Genomic DNA, 19,953 nt, shown 5'->3' on the forward strand with positions numbered 1-19,953 from the left:
GAGCAATTCAGCATTGTGTTTCTCCTCAAGAGGGTTGTGATATTTTGTGAGAAATCCATGAAGGGGATTGCGGTCATCACGCCGGTTCAAAGTCTTTGGTTGCGAAAGCTTTTCGCCACGGTTTTTACTGGTTAACAACACATGCTGACACGGAGGATTTAGTCAAGAGATGCGACGGTTGTCAAAAATTCGAACGCCCTGCTCACATTTCGGCTCAGGAGTTGATGATGATTCCAATAACTTGGCCGTTTGCGACTTGGGGGCTTGATATGGTTGGACGCGGTCCAAGGACAAAAAGACCCATTTATTAGTGGCAGTTGATAAATTCACCAAATGGGTGGAGCCAGAGCCAGTCAGCAAGTGTGATGCGGCCACGGCGGTTCAATTCATCAAAAAGGTGATATTCCGGTTTGGTTTTCCACACAGCATTATAACTGATAATGGTACTAATCCGTTAAAGGGAGAGATGGAGGAATTTTGCCAACGTGAGCACATCCGGCTTGATATAGCATCCGTGGCTCACCCCCAGTCTAATGGTCAAGCGGAAAGGGCAAATCAAGAAATTTTGAGAGGTATTAAACCCTGGCTTATGGTTCCTTTGAAGCGGACACCGGGTTGTTGGGTGGAGGGATTACCTTCTGTGTTATGGAGCATCAACACCACACCTAACAGATCGACAAGTTACACACCTTTCTTCATGGTTTATGGAGCGGAGGCGGTTCTCCCTAGTGACATCCGTCACGATTCGCCCCGGGTGGCAGCTTATGTTGAAGCGGACAATGAGACAGCACGTCAAGATTCTCTGGACCTGTTAGATGAAGAACGTGACCTCGCAGCAGCACGTTCGGTGATTTATCAACAGGATCTCCGACGATATCATAGCCGCCGGGTTAAGACCAGAACCTTTCAAGAGGGCGATTTGGTGCTCTGGCTCATTCAGGATCAAACTGATATGCACAAGTTATCCCCACCTTGGGAAGGACCTTTTGTGGTCAGCAAGAATCTGCACAATGGGTCATACTACCTCATTGATGTTCGAGAGCACCAAGACTCACGTAAATCGGAGGAGGAGACCAAGCGGCCGTGGAACATAGCTCTTCTTTGGCCTTACTATACTTGAGCCATAAGCTCTTCATATGTACATATTTATGACAATGTATATATTATATAATAAACTGGAGCCTCCATTCAAGCGGGGTATCTGTTCTTTTTACATCATGTGTGTGCTCACAAGAGTTTATTGACCAAGCGGAGTGTTTTGTTAATTCGGTCTCTGCAGCCACACGGATATAAAGAAAATCACTAGGGGGCTTGGTTATATCTGAACCATAGCTACACCTTTTGATCGGTTTGAAACCATGAAGGGATATCACTAGGGGCTTGGTTGTTATCACACCATAGCTACACCTCTTGATAGGTGTTTCAGCCACAAAGGAAAATATGTGGGGCCAAAGAGAATGTTGTACAAAGCACAAACTCAAACATGGGCACCCACTGAGCATAGCTCACAAAGTTACTTGGGGGTCTTTTTTGCAAAGCAACAAAGAGTTTGAAAGGACCCTTGTAATTGGCTATCAAGCCACGGCTTGGAAGCCTGGTGTATTCACCTAAAAACCCGAGTTAACCTGCCTTCATCAAGTAAGCCACTCCTGTCCAGGTAATCCTGGTATGACCCGCCAAACGTTTGACAAGTCAATCTTTTACAGACCCTGAACTTGTCAGAGTTAAAATGACGATTGGTTAATTGGAGGCCCATCTTAAAAGGCTTTGTTAAATGGTTTAACTCAGAGGCCTGGCAGCCCATGAAAAGCCTCGATCTGGAGCCTAGCAGCTCGTAAAAAGCCTTGCATATTTTCTTTTTGAGTCTTATTTGTTGAAGATTTTTTACTTTATAGAAGTTCATAAATGTCTTCTGATAAACCGGTATCCTTGACCCGGCTTGCCTTTCAACTACAAGTTGTCAGTACATGATCAGTTATAAACCGGTGTTCATTGTCCCGGTCTGGTTTGACTAAATCACCAGTGCTATAAAGAAAACCCAGTGATTATTATATCCCGGTACGGTTTATTATCATAATCCGGCACTATAAGGATGGAGTTATTATTACTCCAGATTGGTGTTAGCACCTTTACCAAACAGTTGGTCAACCAACGAGGTATGTTGCACATATTACTTTTTATACAACAACTTTGATCATTCATCTAAGTATTGTATATATGTTGAGCATCATAACCCGTCCAATGGTAAACCACTAGGACACTTTGCAAGTTTTTGTATTCAGGAACGAAACTATTCCTGAGTTAAGGATAAATTGATCCCAAAAGGTGGAACAAGTTGTCACGAGGTATTACAAAACATGCTCGATGGCATGGCAGATAACGGAGTTTTGGCTATCCTATTACAAGAAGCTTTCAAAGCAGCTCCAATTGCATAATTGTTTTTCAAAGTATCGGTACACAATAGCCAGTAAACCGGCGACCGGTTTAAGATGCTTCGTCTAGACGGTTTGATGGTTTAGGGTCAGTTGGTGTGGGCACTTCTTCATCCCTCCCCAGACGCTGGAAATCAACCATCGACCAATCGATTCCAGTTAAAGCTTGAAATACTGACTCTTCATGGATAAGATTGGATGGGTCAATATCAGGAGTGTAAGTGTGCTTAAGAATCGTAGGCACAAGTTCTTCAACTTCATGGATTTCGGCAGGCTGTCTTTTCCCTTCAGCGTCATAAGCCGGTTGAAAATGGGACAAGTCTGTGTCTTCGGCCAGCTTGCTGGCCACTGGCCGCATCTCTTTGGTCAACCGCCGGAGGTCGTCATTATCGAAGTTTGAACCGTCCTCCTTCACGCATGGGTATCATTTAATGATATCCTCCGCTTCAAGGTCTGGAATCCAGGCTTTGGCTCGAATAAGTGCGGTCAAAGCTCCTGCTCTGGCAGCTGCCTTCTTCAATTCGACAATCCGGGCTGGTAACATGGCCAGCTTCTCAAGTGTTTCTTTTATCAGGGTTGGGGCCGGTTTGTTGTAAGCCGCCGTGCAAATAGCCCACTGAGACCCAGAGTACAACCGTTCAATCAAAGTATACGCCGCTTTGAGCTTCATCCGCGTGTCTGTACCAAGATGAGCAATCTGAGTGCCTGCCAAGAGTTTATATCAATGTTCTGGCTAGTGATAAGGTTCATTGAATTGCGCAAAACACATAAGGAGATACTTACCAAAGATAGCAGAAGTCATAGTGTTGATTTGCTATTTCAAGCCAGCTAGTTCATCTACAATTGGTTTCAGGGCTGCCTCGGCGTCTTCAGCTCTTTTGGTTAAACCGGATTTTTCGGTTTCCCAGTTAGCACGATCTTTGTTGAAAGATTCCTTCAGCTTTTCCATTGCGGCCAGGGCTTGGGTCAGCTCCTCTTTGGCTTTTGCAGCTTCTGCTTGTTGTGACTTCACATTCTCTTGCAAGTCAGAGTTTCAGGCATCTCTATTCCTCAGTTCAGCCTGCAACATTGAAGGTATATTAAACAATAGAATATATATATGTACTAAGTACAAAGCGTATAACAAGTTATGCACTTCATACTTGGGGGCTAATGCCTACTTGCTCTAAAGTACTACATTTTATACAAGTCTCCAGAACAATGCAAGCATTATCCTGGACACTTGGGGGCTAATGTACGTCTATTCTAAAATGGATGCATGGATTAAAACCCGGATTAACTTGCCAAGTTAAACCGGCCTTTGGGGGCTACGCTGCGGAAAGCTATCTAATTGTTAAAAGATGAGTCTTGGTTCTTATTAGAGACCTGACATTTTGAGGATCAATGACGAGAAACTTAAAGTGCTACAAAGACCCGGTTTATGATTAACATCATAAAACGGCCCTTGGGGGCTACTTGGGCTAGTGTTTCAACTTTGAATCAACGAACAAAGGGAGATGAAAATACCTCATATCGCTCCTTCATCAAATTCACGAAACCGACTTCATAGTCCCGGTTTGAGTGAAGACGGTTCAAGAAGCCAAAGTGAAGTTCTTCAGCGTTGAGATGAGCATAATTTGATAAATCACTACTCCATTTGCCTTTTTCCCTAGTAGCCTGCTCTTCTTTGGCACTATGTTGAGCCAAGATTACGGGATGGCCAGGAGAGCTGTGGCCCATTCCAGTAATGATAACTTCGTCTCCTTGGCTTTCAGTGTTTTTGGCTGGTGATAATGGAGTCTCAGCATCTCTCACCAGACTAGCCCGGTTTGGCTCTGCCGGTTCAGTGTCAGGCGTGGCAGGCTCAGCGTCTGTTGGTTCATCAGTGTTTTGGCCTTGAAGGGGCGGGTCGTCAGAGGCGGCTTCAGGATGAGGGCCCTCCGGTTCAGAAGTCTGGTCCAGGTCACCTCTTGGTTCTTCTTCAAAAGTGGCTGGGTCTTCGGGCGGATTGTTGACCCGAGCTTTCTTGCTGGGTCTGGCTTTGGCTCTGCAGACAAAATTAAAAAGAGGGTTCATTTTATTCCATATTTACAACGCATTGAGATGAAAGGTTACAAAGCTTACCCAGCCACAGTTTTCAGAGGAGGGAGTTGAGTTGCTGTTGATTCACCAGAAGATGAGGGAGGTGTCACCTGATAATTTGAATCGGACGGATTAAGAGGTTGTCTGAAATAACCTGCCTTGGTGTAAGAATTGTCAGGAGTAGGAGAGACCTCATACCGGCGCTTCCGAACCGGGGTGTCACGTAAACCGGTTGAAGTAACCTGTTGGCCACTGTGCCGGGTTGTCCGGCGAGCTTCATGCTGCTGAGTCTTCAAAATAAATGTTGGATCCAAATGAGCAAGAGGATGAGAAAAGCTTACTTTCCAGACTGCTTGACGGTTTTTTTGTGTTGGCTTAGAGTCTGAACCGGAGGAAAGGGTAATTACCTCTACATCATCAGCTTGACTGCCTTCTGCGTCCTCCTGAGTAAGTTCATTGTTAATGAGATGCATGAAAAGGGAGCCAAGTGAGTCAAGTTCTACCTCAACTTCCGGATCATCAGCATCATCATCAAGTTCCATGTTGATCCGGTCAGCCGTTTTCCGTTTTGACGTCCGTTTGACGGCTTTGGTTTTGGGGCGAGATGGTTTGATCGCTTTATCCCCGGTTGGCTTTACTGCTTTTTCTACGGTTTTCCGTTTCCAGAAGGGATCATCACCCTATACATACATACACAGAAGAAGGATTACAAGTTGCACAAATTAAAGATATCAAAGATGAAAAGGAAGTATGGTGCTTACAGCAGGCGGTTTGTTCTTGGTATAGAAGGGATTCAAGCCGGTTTGACTACAGACTAGTTCCGATTCATTCAAAATTTTCTTTACACCTTCAGTGATTTCTTCATCAGTCACTTGAATGTTGCAATGGTGTTGAGGGTCTTCAACCTCACCGGTGTACTCACACATTAAACCGGGACGCCGGCTTAGCGGCAAGATGCTCCAAGATATCCAACAGCGCACGGAATCAATACCTGTTAAACCGTTGGCCATAAAAGCCCGGAGTTTGGCGAGTTGAGGGGCATATTTCGCCCTTTCCGCGGAACTTAAGCGTTGCGGCATCGGATGGGTGTTGGAAAGCCGGTGATCACGAAAGCCTGGCAGGGGATTCTCATCTTCAGGAGAAGTGTCTCTGCAGTAAAACCAAGTCTGGCTCCATTCCTTTGGGTGGCTGTGCAGTTTGGCATGAGGAAATTCAACTTCTTTCCGCTTCTGAATTGAGACACACCAAGTTCAGTGTTGGGGCCATTTACAAATTATGTGTGCCGGTTTAAGTGAAAGAAGTCCCGGAACAGCTCCGCAGTTGGTTGTTCCTGTAAGTACACTTCACAGAAGACCTGGAAGTTGCATAGATTGGATACTGAGTTGGGCCCGATGTCTTGAGGATGGAGTTGGAAATTGGCAAGCACATATCGGTAAAACTTTGACCCTGGCGGTTTGAAGCCACGGCCTATGTGGTCGACAAAGACCACCACCTCACCCTGCCTCGGGGTCGGAGGATTTTCTGCTCCTGGAACTCGCCATTTAATCTCGGTCTTCTTAGGCAAAGTACCAATGCTAACCATATCGTTCAATTGTTCCTCGGTGACCCGGGAACGGGCCCAGTTGCAAGCGGTAAATTGCTTGGCCATTATAGAGCAAAAAAGTTGTGGAAGAAACGCCGGTTTACAAATCACTCAGGATAACACACAAGATGTAATGATATCAACATATACTGGTGCATAAGATTGCGTAAACCGGAGGCTGATATAATAATGAAGGACAAGGTTATATTAAGGATATAAACATATCACTAAACCGGATTTGGCAATTCCATACAAGAATTTATTAAATACAGGTTATAAGGGGAAGTACATTGGCGGTTCACCAAGGGGACTAATGGTGTATACCGGATTGTCATTCTTGCAAAGTTAAACCGCCTATATTGGTGTGAGGAGTACAGATCTAAAAATACCTAAGTAAGGGGAAACAGATTTCACAGAGTTATATGAAAATTCCAGATCTAAGGAATGATAGAAACTGGAATATATTCAGGTTCAAGCTTCAGATATTTAGACAGTTCAGCAGATTCAGATAAGTTGTTCCTCGTATAAAGAGAGAGTCTAGTGAGGAGAATACGATTATGGCTATGGTCGCGCAAAGATAACAGGTCCAACCTAGCCTGGGATGCTACAGAGAAGAAAAGAGAAGAACAGTACTGAGTTTTTTCGATGAACTCCGATGAGCAGTGAAACCCTAAAAACAAGATCTAGGGTGGAAGGAAAAAGGGTTACCAGTATCACAGGAACGGTGGAGAGATGCCGCAGTATTCTGGTGCGTTCAGGGTGATGTAGTGGCCGGGGTCGGAGCAGAGGCGACGGTCGACGGTGGTGGCGGAGCTCTGGAGGTTGAGCAGTGCAAGGAAGACGACGCGAAGAGGCACGAGGGGGAAAAGTGAAAATGCCCCCTCGGTCTTATTTATAAAGGCAAGGGATGGTGTCAGGCACGAAAATCGAGGAGCCAAAACATAGAAGTGAGGCGGAGCTGTCGCCTCGATTGTCGGAGGACCATTAATAAAGATGTGTCATACGCAGTTTTACAGATGACGTCACGGCAGTTTACCACGATCCGAGAAGATGACGTCACGGCAGTTTACCAAAGTATGAGAAAATGTGGAAGACGAAGTTTTTACTAAGGATTGACATGAAACCTGTTCGAATCAATCTGGGGCCTAATGTTGGGGATATTACTACTGGATGTAAACCGGCCAGGAGTAGCCGGATTAACTTTATGAAGATGTGAAGATGATGCCGCTTTAAGAAGGCCCAAGGCCCAAAGACGGATTAAAGCCTGTAGTTGTGAACCGACTTTATCATGTAAACTTGTATTGTAAGTTAGAGGAATAGAGACCGAGCCAGACACCTCTATGATCCGGCCTCGGGACTCTGTAAACCGGCGGGCGTCAACCTGTGTATATAAAGGGACGACCCGGCCACGGTTGGAGCAGAGGAAACAACAACTCGGGAGCCAGACAAAGCGGATTCGCTCCCTGACCTTCGAAACCTAAGCAATACCAATCACAACTAGACGTAGGCTTTTACCTTCATCAAAGGGGCCGAACTAGTATAAAACTCTCCGTGTCCCCTTGTCCGGTTTAACCCCTTTAAGTTAACCCGTTGCGATGGCTCCACGACTAAGTCCTTTCACAAGGACATCTGCCGTGACAAACCCACGACAGGGGGGAGGGGCGACGGCGGGGCGGGAGCGGAGGGGTCCGGCAGGCGAGGAGTGGGGAATGGCTGACTCGGTTGGGTTTGACCAGTTTGTCTCTCGCCGTCTAACGGCGCTTGACGGGCGCCGTGTGCGCACAGGCCACGTGGCACCTGACAGCGGGCCTTGGGCGTCAGGTTTGCCCTCAAACGGGACTGATCGAGCAATCAGCGTTTTTTGCAAACTGTTAGCACAATAGTGGTGGTTTTTTGCAAAAAAATTTCGAAAGATGGTGGTTTTTTGATTTCGCGTCCCCAAATGTGGTGGTTTTTTGCAATTTACTCTGTTCAATCAGATAACCAAGATAGCACTGTTTTTTTTCTGCAAATGGCGGGGCATCCAAATGGAAGATGTTTTCTTACAGTGAAATGGCCTCGCGGGCTCACGGGCTCCAGTTTCACCGTGAAATTGGAGCTCAGTACGAATGATCGACACAACCGCGTCCAGCATAACTCTGCTACTCATGCTGATTATTTGCGTCGACGGCTAAATGTCGGCATATCGAACCGGGTTTCGCGGTGCAAAGTCTGGTTCTACACCGTACAGGTTCCATAAAATTCTGGAAAAAGTAATATGCATAGTAAGAGAAAATGCAATACAGTATGTATGTATGCACCGTTCCACACAAACTCCAGTCCAAACATCGTGATATTCCGCATAAATTTCTGGAAAAATAATAATATGCATCGTAACAAAGATAGAGTGATATGTCATATGCTACAAGATTTCTCTATAAATTCTTTGGACCAAAGAGGCCTCAGGAATTCTCACGCCCATGCACGTGGACAACCAAAAACCTGAGTAACCAAGGGTCCACTAGCTAACTTCTACTCGAAAGTGTTGTACATGAGTATCTCTAAAGTGTTGTCCAAGGTTTCGATGTGTGACAATAGAACAATACTAATATTAGTGAAACACTAAGCATAATCCCTTGAAAACATAGATTATTGTTTGCTTCTCACCATGCTCAAACCAGATAAACCACACCAAGGTCTAATTTGAATTCGTTCTCATAAGTTCAGCCAATTCTGACGGTGCATGCATAAGAAATACACAGTCTCCGCTCCCAAAGCAGAGCCTACGAGACCATAAGAGCAATACCAATTCCTACTAGGCATGTCGTAGCGTGTTTCACATCATCAAAATCCCAATACATAGGTGAGAGGAGAAGAGAGGGAAGGAGAGGGCAGGAAGTGAAATAAAAGCCGACATGTAGCAAATACTAGAGTAGACTTTTATTCCCATTCCCAATTCCGTGCATCTCTCCATCCCACATATGCAAGCATGAAATGCTCAAAATTCAACCTAATAGCTAATCTAAAAGTCAACCCATCATATAAGTGTTATTTTTTCAGTGGCATACGAGTGCTAATTAAAGAAGGCCTTATGTGAAATGACACCATACCCTATATACTTAAGTAGTTGATCCCCACTAACTCTAATTATCTCAACATGCAATTATGTCAACTCACTATGTCACCATGCATGAAAATAGAACCACCTTTAACATGCACCATGCATGCTACCCATATTCAATAAATATTCTACAACTATACAATACAATACCTCACATTTTTTGTTTCAATTCTCATATTGTTAATCTAAATACCAATGGACAAACCTTATGAACTAATTGCAATTAATTCCCACAAGAATGCGTGTGTTTTCATCTCTACTACACCTAAGTAGTTGATCCATGCTGCTTGTATTTCTATCAACATGCATACATCTCACCTTACCACACATGCTATCACCCCTCCACATCATCAGGTACCTGCAAGACATCCACATCATTTTTCTATGATATGATTCTAGTTTTATTCTTGAAAGATTGATTGCTATAAATTCCCGGAGCAAGCCAAGGAGTATTATCTAGTTAGTATCGAGTCAACAACCAATTTTAATACAGTCCATACCTGGTACATTCTGAAAATTTAATACTATGAATAACTGTGTTTGGGATCATAAGAAAGAATATATTGCCTACATTAGTACTAGTAGAACTACACGACCAACCGAACACAATAAGTACATTCACTAGCAATCTTGTTTTCTACTTTCTATGGCTTTCCAACCAAGGTTACTTCATATTTTTAAAGTTCAAAGGAAGGCTTAACTGTGTAAGAGGAAAATAACCGGGTTTTTTAGTTGGATATGTAGGTGCATTCCTCGTCTCTCAACTGCCTGGCCATTAGAAAATCTTACTTTTATGAGTTTTATCTTCAACCAGTAAGCTGCTAGAAATGGATAGAATAAAATTCAAGCATGTAGCACTCTAAAGGTCATCTTCCAACATGAAGATGGTGTTCTTTTGCACATTGCATAAGTACTATCAATCTACAATAAGGTTTGGAACTAGTCCTTTGATTAAACCACGGTCTTGAGCATATTCACTAATCACACAGAGAGTCACGACCTCAACATACGTTGCTCACGATACAACGACATTGTCATATACTCAGAGGATTACTAACATTGGTTAACCTTGCACCCAACGGTCCACCTATGACTACTATGTGTTGCTCAGGGGCTCACTTGTCTCTTGGTCATGCAATGCCATTCCACATTGTGTCAATACTTTGATGATATCATGACCAAGGGGCTGCCACTGTTGACCATTGATGATGTCGAGTCTAGTCTATGAAAAAAAACAATGCATCGAGTGTAGGGTTTGCTGGTGTTGGCATATGTGACACGGTCCTTGGCGTGCTTGATTGTATGTTTTGGCTATGTTGCTATGTAATCACTTCATACATGTAATTTAGCCGAAGTGCCAATTATAGGGCTTTTTAGCAAAATGTTATAGGGCTTTTATGCATGTTTTGTACAAATACCCCAATTTGGATCGATACATATATACTACATTTCAATACTCTTGCTCCACACTACAAGCATGATGGAAGACGCCTAGTTGGATTGATGATCACGTAGCCGGACAGAGGTACCTACGCACATTCTAGTTATGCAGTATAGTAACCATCATTGCTAATTATTATTCCAAGGGCCTATTACATATCTAGAAAAAAATAAGACTCTTCTTATAGGAGGAAAGCTAGTCCACATAAGGATCCATGTAGGAACAAGCAAATCTACAACTCTATGAAGATTATCTTAGCTAGATACTATGCTTTATATTCCTAAAAGATGATTCATGTATTTAGTTTCATGCACATATGTAAGATAATTCCTTTTTACGGGAATCAAGGTGATTCTTCATTTGGGAAAGTGGCATGACCACTTGTATATGCTATTTGATACCCCATACATTGCGGTGAGCACATAAGGTAATCAAATCATATACATATGTGCAAACTTACTACTGAGTCAGAGGCATTTTGATGTTTGTCTATGCTTACTATAAATGATACTATTTAGTTACCAAGTATAGTCAACGAACGAACCCACTAGAACATGTGAAAGACATATGGCAACAAAAAACCTAATAAAGCAACATGCCAATAATTTGATTTTAGCCTCCTCACAACATTAACATGTCATATATTCTAGAATTTCTATTTGCTTATACGCAATCCTACACTAGAAGCCTCTACAAAGATAATAAGGTTTGTAATATATACAGGAACTTAGAAATAAACATATATACAATACAATTCATGCAAGTGTAAGAAAATAATGTGTGTCATTTTTTTTCTCACATTTACTGAGTTCAGGTCTAAAGAGTGATTCTGGCAATGTCTTGAAAAAGAAAAACTAACATGCGTTCTCTTATGAAATAAAATTTAAATTTACCACAATGTAAATTGTATTTTTTCGATAACAATTGGAAATGCATCACAAAGAATGAGACAATTAATATTTAGCAACATTTGTATGTTGCTAATTATGCAAAACAAATTATTTTAAAATGAATTTATTTTGATTATAAGATGATAAAAATAAAACTTCGATGGGCTCTAGCATACACTCAATTTTTTCCAAAAAAATAATGATCGTTTATGCATGACAATTTTAACCATAGATCTTATACATTAGCATTTGTAACTCTAGGAATAGGACTTGGAGTAAGAAGTGTTCCGAAGGACATGATACCCAAATCTTAGTTAGGGGAGAGTAATTTGTCAAATGGCCCAGTTGAGCAAGTAGAGGATTATTGACCGATTATACATAGCAGGGACGGGCACCATTTTTTTATTTCTACGTAGACTAGAAAATTCATTTTCTATTATCTATTTTAAAATGATTATTTTTAAATAAATGTTATACATAACAATTTTTGGCAATGAGTACTTATTTGAATCAAATTAATACACATAGTACACAGAGAAGGGATAAAGTGCTACTTATTGATTTTGTAAAACAAAATTATTATGTCTAATTGTGTAGATAATCATAAATTAAGTTATGCAACAAACTACTATCATACAAATGCCGTTTAAAAAACATGAAAATTTTACAATTATACACCATTTATTCTCTAAGATAAGATTGGGATATTATATGTTTTTCAAAACTTTAAAATACAAGGTTTTTGTAAGTTGTGGAGGTAGACCTATATGTTCGAAACTTTGAATAACATTGTTTTTGTAGTGGGATGGATAACATTGTGTGAAGCAAAAAAATGTATTGACATAAGAAAAGTTTACCAACTTAGTAAGGTGTCCCACCCTCTATCTTTCATCTACAATCGCCACTTCACTAGCCTAGAGGTAATGTATGCAACTCTTTATATGAGATGTTCTAATAATTTCATGCCAAGCTACCGTATTAAGTGTCCCGACCGAACCGACAGTTAGGCCGGAAAAAACTAGAACCGACGGTTCTGCAAGAAATTCACCCAACGTCTATTCAAAGCCTTAAGCTCCCGTTACAAGCTATCCTGCAAACAGGTGCACACACCCCTCCTTTCCTTCGATTCTAACAGGCCGGCCAATATAAGGCTGCAACAGAGAGTTATTCCTGGTTTTGGGAAGCTTCCAGAAGCTTCTCCCAACCGGTTTTCGGAAGCTTCTTGAAGCTTCCGGTTGGGTTTTTCTTCTTTTTCTTGTTTAGGTTTTTCTGGACCGTTTTTGTTCGGTTTTTATTTTTCTTTTCTTTTTTCATTGTCTTCTATTTTTTGTTCCTTTTTTGTTTGTATTTCCTTTTATTTTTTCTTTATTCCCCACAAAATTAGTGATTTTTAAAAAAAATCTAGGGACATTTTTAAAACCCAATATCTCTTTTTTAAAATTGATGAACCTTTCCAAATCCGCATTTTTTCTTTAAATCTGAGAACTTTTTTCAAATTCATGAATTTATTTCAAATTGATGAACTTTCTTTTGAAATCCGCATATATTTTTTCCAAAATCACGTGATTTTTTAATACATAATTTTTTTGGAAAGCACATTTTTGTGGTAATTCATGAATATTTTTGAATTCATTATTATTTGCTTGAAAATCCCTGATTTTTTTATTTAATGAACCTTCTTCTCAAAATTGATGAACCTATTTCAAAATTTTGAACTTTTTTTCAAGACCGATGTCTTTTTTCAAATCCATGATTTTTTTTTAAAAAAAATCTATGAATTTTCCCAAATTCTAATATTTTAATTTGCAAAATTGACGAACTTTTTCTGAGTTTGTGAGCATTTTTTAATTTGGTGAACTTTTTAAAATCCATATTTGTTTTTGAAAAACCGGCACCCCCGAGGGAGCTGCTTGCCTCCTATGTTGGGCCGGTCCACGACGAGGGACGTGTGTGTGGGCGCTGGCTACGCTCTCCCTGAGCTACTACTCTCAATACTCAGAAATTCAGGAGTATTGAGAGTAGTAGCCCAGAGCTGTCCTCAGCTTAGCTGGGCCCCCTTGTTGACAAACGTTTATATTTGACCATTTATTAGTACTACTATCTTTTGAGGCAAATAAAATAGTACTTACATTACCATATATTATATAGTTAATATATACTGTATTATTCCAACCAGTCATAACATGAACAGTTCAATCATCAGTTTGGTTTTTTAAACTATGGCGGGCAAGGGAATGCCCCATCACATATACACAACTAGATGACATCCTACGCGTTGGTTGCAATACATTTCAGAATAACTGAAACGTGAATATTAATAATATGAGACAAAAACTAAAAACACGTACGTATAATTTATGAATACAAGAATGCCTAGGATTAACAAGATACTTTTCTTTTGGCACATAACTCATATATGAATTCAATGGTACCCCCTTTCCCTCTGTTCACAAATGTAAGACGTTTTGGCAGTTTAATATCTTTTTCTGCATATAACTTTTATTTCATTGACTAAATTGACAATCTAGGAATACAAGCCATATAAACAGGAAAGAACATAGTAGTAGAATGCCAACTGGGTGCCGTGTGAAGGAGGCTAAAAGCTTAAGAAATGCACCAGGTTATAAATAACTGTCACAAGTTCATACCATGGTTCTCTCAGCAAACAAATGGTAGACCGAAACAGATGTGCAAATCCAAATATTACCAAAACACAACCACGAACCAGGATACATAACGCATACAGCAAGTGATCTCGTCAGTTGCAAAATAGCAGCAACTTTTTGTAGGACCTACCTGCTGCTGCCCTGCCAGTCCCATTACATTTCATCACTCAAATCTAGTAAGGCAAAGAAAAGATACACATAGTACGTCTACATCTGCCTAGGTGAGTGATGCATCTAAATACTGCCACCACCGACAGAACAGATGTAGTTCCACTATGACTTTTCTTATGCCTGATGACTCATGTCAACTCTACAGCCTACCAGCTCGACGTACTCCTTTTTATTCCTGTGAAAAACCACCAAATTAATTCGATGTTAGTAAAGGATGAGGCCGATGATAATGCATTAAAAGCAACACAGGTTTCAGCTGGACAATCATAACAAGCTACGAGTAACAGAGGTTGCATGTGTATTAGCACAGCTTCCTACAGACAAGAATGCATTTACAAGTAAAACAACTGCAACAACTTTTGGTCTCTATTTTCCGGCAATGGAAATCTGAAAAACTTGTATTTGGTGAGACCTATGTAGAAAACAACCAGATACTAGACTAATTGAGGCCTATGTGAAAGACTCGGGGATTAACTAAATAATATAATGCCAACCGGTTGCCATGTTAAGTGAACTTAGAAATGCACTGAGGATTAACCATTGCCAGCTCTCAACAAACAGTAAATTCATGTCATGATGAACATGAGATAAATTGCCAAAACGTAGGAGCAATATTAATAACAAGGTTATCAAAAGATTAACACATAATACATGACACCTCAAATATATGATAACACTCATGACGGGATAATAGGTCACATCACTACAATGATGTTGATGCCAGTCGTTACAAGGCTGTTAGGTAAATTACTGATTAACTGGACTTTCAATTCAGGACAGTCAATCATTTTTTCTCTGAGAGCTGTCAATGTCAACCACTACTGCTCTGCAATCAGTGCGCACAGATGTGACAACTAACAAGTAAATCTTGTGCAGATTTCAGGACCTAATTAGACACCAAAACTGTGATAACGACACAAAGAAAAATAATAATATCCATGAATCATATTATGTGTGTGTACTAGGAAACGAGAGGAGATCAAGAGTGGGTTGGAGGTTACGACTAAGGGCAGTCCACCCATAGATTACAAAACTGAATGAGCCTTAGTTGATTGCAGCTTCTCATGTTATATAATACATAGTTCGTGTACCTTGTACAAAAGACTAAGACTAAACAATCAGCTCTCTGTTACACCCACTCCCTCTGTCCTAAAACAAGTGTCTCAAGCTTAGTACAAAGTTGAGACACTTATTTTGGGACGGATGGAGTATTTTGTGACAAACGCAGAACATCCTTGTGAGCTGTTCTCCCAGAGAAAAACAGTTTTAACTTAACTCTGTCAAAACACTGACGACTAAGTAACTACACTTTCAGATACTGTTGTTAACCTACCACTGTTCAAACTAGAAAAGAAATGCTGCAGACATAGCACAAGCAACATAAGGGCACAAAACTGAGACAAATCAAACAATAAAACAGGGGGATTATAAATATGCACCTTGTTCACAGTAGGAGAGTCCATTGCAAAGTGTTTTTAGTAGTAAAGTGAACCTGACAGAAAATTATAGTCAGTACGTATGCGTTTCATCATTTCTAGATAATATCCAAATGGGCAGTAAATGCCATACCTTGCCACCAATCACCTCTGGTAGCCAGGGAGCCATCCGCATTATCCTCCTTATACTGGATTGGACATATTGGAAACATTCAAACATTAGTAATATAATCAACTAGGGGATTGATTATTTGCAATGCAGTTTCAGTGTACATTTCTGGATGACTCATCGGCTTGCTTGTGTGGAGAGCTGTCATAGAAGTCCCGGCCACCGTAATGCACAGACGAGCCAAAGTAAGGTGACTCCGAGGACTCGTTTGGATAAAACTGTTTTCCATCTTTGTAAGCAACACGACCTATGGTAGGGCTGCCTTGGGATTTGGCATCTGGAATACAAATTGAAAATTACACAGTTAGTTCACTGATGTATCACATATCAATCAATTGCCCAAATTCCCAGTCAAGCTAAGATGACTATCAACATCAGTAGTAGAAGAACTCATACAACTAATGCTTTAGAATAGCTCCTTTTCTTACACGGTGTTCACAAATTTGACATTATATGCCCAGCAATGCAGGGGGTAGACAGGATATCCCACAACTACCTGCAATGCCCCCGCCACTCTGCCCTTTGGGGTTCTGCTTGTTCAGTATCGTGTACAGGTCCATCTGCCTGGCGTCTCTTGGATTTGCCTTTCAGGTCAAACAAAAGCAGCAGCGTCATCAGAGGTACTCCCAAACAGATATCACAACAAAAAAACATACAGAACCCGCCGATCACGAAACCTGCCCCAAAATTAGTAACCGCGTAACGAACTCAAGAGGAAAAAGAATCGGGCAGGAGACAACGAGACATCAAAATCGCCGAATCACGTCCCCAAATTCACGACTAACAGATCGTAAAAGCAGGCGGCGGGAAGAAACGGTACCGCAGGCGACGGCGACGCGGAGAAGACCGAGCTGAAGTACCCGTTGGCCGCGGGCGGCGCGGCTCCGGCGGCCGCGGGGGTGGGCGGCGACCTCTTCTTGGCGTCCATGCTGGCGGCGGTTTAGGAGGAGACGAACAAAAGGGGGGAGAAGGATAGGGCACGTGAGTTGGTCGTTATTGGCGGCGGCGGCGTGGCGTGGGTCGGAGGTGAGGGAGGAGCTCGCACTTCTCTGCTTGACTCGTGGCGCTCTGCTCCGGCCTCCATCTGCCCTTTGCCTCTTATAAAGGCTCGCGGGAAGAGTCCTGCTCTGCTATTTCGTAAGATACAGAAGGGCCGGACGGGAAGAGTGCCATTTGCTTTCCTAGGCAGCATTTTTGGCCTTTTTTGAGGGTATTTTTTTCCTTTTGATTTTGAAGATGCTCATAGGCAGCATTGGGAGATACTATTGGTAATCTCAATTCCACCTTGATCATATAATTCCATCTAGGATTACAACAGGTTGTTTTTCGCAACAACCATTTGATTTGACAAAGAGAATTTGAGGAGTGGTTACAAACCCACAATTTTGTATTCCCTCTGTCTCAAAATAAGTGACTCAAATTAGTACAAACTTGAGTCACTTTTTTTCGAACTGAGAGAGTATTACATAATCAAAGTTATAATTTTTTATATAAGCTATTATGCATTTAAAAGTTTTAAAAAATTATTGGAATTTGAAGTTCCACTATTAGATATCAAAGTGAAATCATGTTTTCAAATATTTACATTTGGAATTTTATAGTTAAACAAAACTAAATTCAGAGTTTTGAATTTAATAATATGAAATGTTTTAGCTTTTGAAATATCATAGTTCAAATATTTGAAAACAAAACAACTATTGATATTTTGATATTTAAGTTGGGTCATAAAGCTCAACAACAAAGATCCATTCGCATGCCTATTACCATAGCTTTCTAAGGGAAAACTATTTCTTCGGTTTATGCTAAACTTAGTTAATGTATCAAGATTAGTAATTCCAAAAGATTGTACCATCAAATGTATGTCTGGATATTTCTGAATTCCGTCGCGACTCCACATGACTCGGGATGTCTACCATAGATGCCCCTATAGCCCAAACATCTGAGAAATGTGATCCGACATCTAATTAGTGCTACAAGAATGGCAAATGAATCGTGAAGTTTGATTTGGTTACCAAGTCTCCACTACCATGCTTCGCCCAAATTTTGCATTTTTCAGAAGTGGAGTCACCCCACAGGTGCCAAATATCATGAACTTATAAGCGCCCTAAAAATGGAGTTTTCCATGCTTGAGATGTGCGTTTGATGTGGGCCATTTTATTGCCTTGACCTATATATTGGTTACTCGTGCCGTTTGTCCATGGTGTTTTGGATCGCGTGTCATCGTATCATTGCGACGCAAATTCAGAGAAAGAGGAAATAGTGGCGCTCAGGGCGCAGCCGTGGGGCGTTTGTCTACCCTTCCTCACCCTGGCGTGTTGGCGTTTGAGGGTACCTTCAGCATGTCGTACAAAATAGTTGCGGTGTTGCCTTACTATTAAGGGTGTCGAGGTCCGGTGCCCCCCCCCCCCACCCGCGTGCGTCATCGACCAGACGACATTTGCACCGCCTTGGCCTAAATCTCAGTTGCTCATGTTATTCATCCGGGATGTCCAGGGCCACATGTCGTTGTGCGGCATATGGGGGTGGGAGGAGGCCGACGCCTCTAGGGTATGGAGCGGAGTGGGTGTGGTTGAGGGTGGGTGTGCGCCGGTGGGGATTGGACGATGACGGGGGTGGAAGAGGAGGCAAAATGGGGTGGGAAATTTTTACTCCAAGGCCCGTTGGCTGAGTATATTTAAGAGTCACGGTCGTTGTGGAGTAAATTGTTTCCTCCACTAACGGTGTTAGGGGTTCAATTAGTTTTTTTTTGTGTGCGAAGGAAACCCCGATTTTCCTTCTCTAACACTTTATTGGGATAGGGAATCGGTAGAGATGCCCTTAGCAATGGATTAAGAGTTTCTCTAATAGATGGTCCAAATGTAAAAGTAACTAACTTTTGACCGCCTGAGACCAAAAACGCAGCTCCAACAGACGGTCCATATGTAAAAAAAAATTGGACCGCGACCTTCTCATGATGTAAAATACAACACCTCACGGTGCAAATTTAGAGCATCTCCAATAGATGGTCCAAAATTTGGCGGTCCAAAACCGGAGATCTAAAATTTGGACCGCCAAAAAGTACGTTTTGGAGCTTCAAAAAAAGCTCAACTCCAATAGATGGTCCAAATAGATGGTCCAAAAGAGCAACTCCAATAGATGGCCCAAAATAAAGATGTAAATTTCTTAAAACGACAAACTACTAGTCCATTTAACATAGTTCAAACATCAAATTCAACATAGCTTCATACATGAACTTCAACTACTACTTATTCAAACTACTAGATAAACTACTCCTCATCGTCGGAGCTACGGAACTGGCCCAGAACTCCTCCTTCTCTGGGTCGTCGCACCCCTCCCTCCTCCTTCGAGAAGTTTGCCCAGTCCTCCTCGGAAGAGGACTTGATGGGGATCACCGTCGAGGGACCGGCCTCGTCCTCCTTATTTGCCCCCTTCTTCTTCTGCTCCGCCTCATACTTTCAGTAGTAGTCCAGCTCGGCCTGGACGTACTCCGGATGCTCCCGAGCAAACCTCACCATCGCCTCCTCGCCGGTCTCGCCGGCACTGATGACAACCGATGGCTTCTTCGTCGTCTTCTTCTTCGTCGGGATCTCCTTCATCTTGATGCCCTACGCCACAAGCATCTCCGCTTTCGCCCGACTCTCGATCTCTGTGAAGTTGAGATGCTCCCGAGGCCTCTTGGAACGCCACACCGCCACATCGTAGGCACGCGCGACCTCATGGGCGGAGGGGTACGTGCCGATCCACCAACGCCTCCCGGCGTCAGAGAACTACACTCCGAAGTTATCGGAGGGCTTCTGCCTCACGCCGAAGAAGCCCAACTTGCCCTTCGACGTCTTCTTCGGCGCCATCGGAGAGTGGTGAGAGCGGTGGAGCGGCGGCGGCGTGCGACCGGGGTGGTGGCGAACGGAGCCGGGCGGGGCGGAGTTGAGGGGCGGTGGCGGACGGAGCCGGGCGGGGCGAAGCTGCGGGGCGGCGGCGGCGTGCGGAGCAGTGGCGGACGGAGCC

At 42.4% G+C, this 19,953-nt stretch overlaps 1 protein-coding gene across 2 annotated transcripts; it reads right to left on the reverse strand.

The window, feature by feature from the left end:
• Positions 1 to 14,179: 14,179 nt before the first annotated feature.
• On the reverse strand, positions 14,180 to 17,021 carry LOC119281865. Of its 2 annotated transcripts, none has more exons than XM_037562285.1 (6): positions 16,769 to 17,021; positions 16,445 to 16,532; positions 16,053 to 16,225; positions 15,913 to 15,967; positions 15,783 to 15,835; positions 14,180 to 14,518 (listed from the first exon to the last, which is right to left on the reverse strand). In XM_037562285.1, exons 1-5 carry the CDS (start codon positions 16,874 to 16,876, stop codon positions 15,819 to 15,821), a joined length of 441 nt encoding a protein of 146 aa, XP_037418182.1. In that variant the 5' UTR covers positions 16,877 to 17,021; the 3' UTR covers positions 14,180 to 14,518; positions 15,783 to 15,818. The 2 variants fall into 2 exon arrangements, with proteins under 2 accessions (XP_037418182.1, XP_037418176.1); XM_037562279.1 differs by having other exon boundaries at positions 16,442 to 16,532.
• Between the last annotated feature and the right edge of the window lie 2,932 nt (positions 17,022 to 19,953).

This window comes from Triticum dicoccoides, chromosome 1A, assembly GCF_002162155.2.
Source record: "Triticum dicoccoides isolate Atlit2015 ecotype Zavitan chromosome 1A, WEW_v2.0, whole genome shotgun sequence".
NCBI lineage: Eukaryota > Viridiplantae > Streptophyta > Magnoliopsida > Poales > Poaceae > Triticum > Triticum dicoccoides.

Coding starts and splice junctions, on each gene's coding strand:
- LOC119281865 (XM_037562279.1), bottom strand. CDS start 16,876: ATGGACGCCAAGAAGAGGTCGCCGCCCACCCCCGCGGCCGCCGGAGCC. Junction 16,533..16,768: donor CCGCGTCGCCGTCGCCTGCG/GTACCGTTTCTT, acceptor TTGACCTGAAAG/GCAAATCCAAGAGACGCCAG. Junction 15,968..16,052: donor CCGATGAGTCATCCAGAAAT/GTACACTGAAAC, acceptor TGTCCAATCCAG/TATAAGGAGGATAATGCGGA.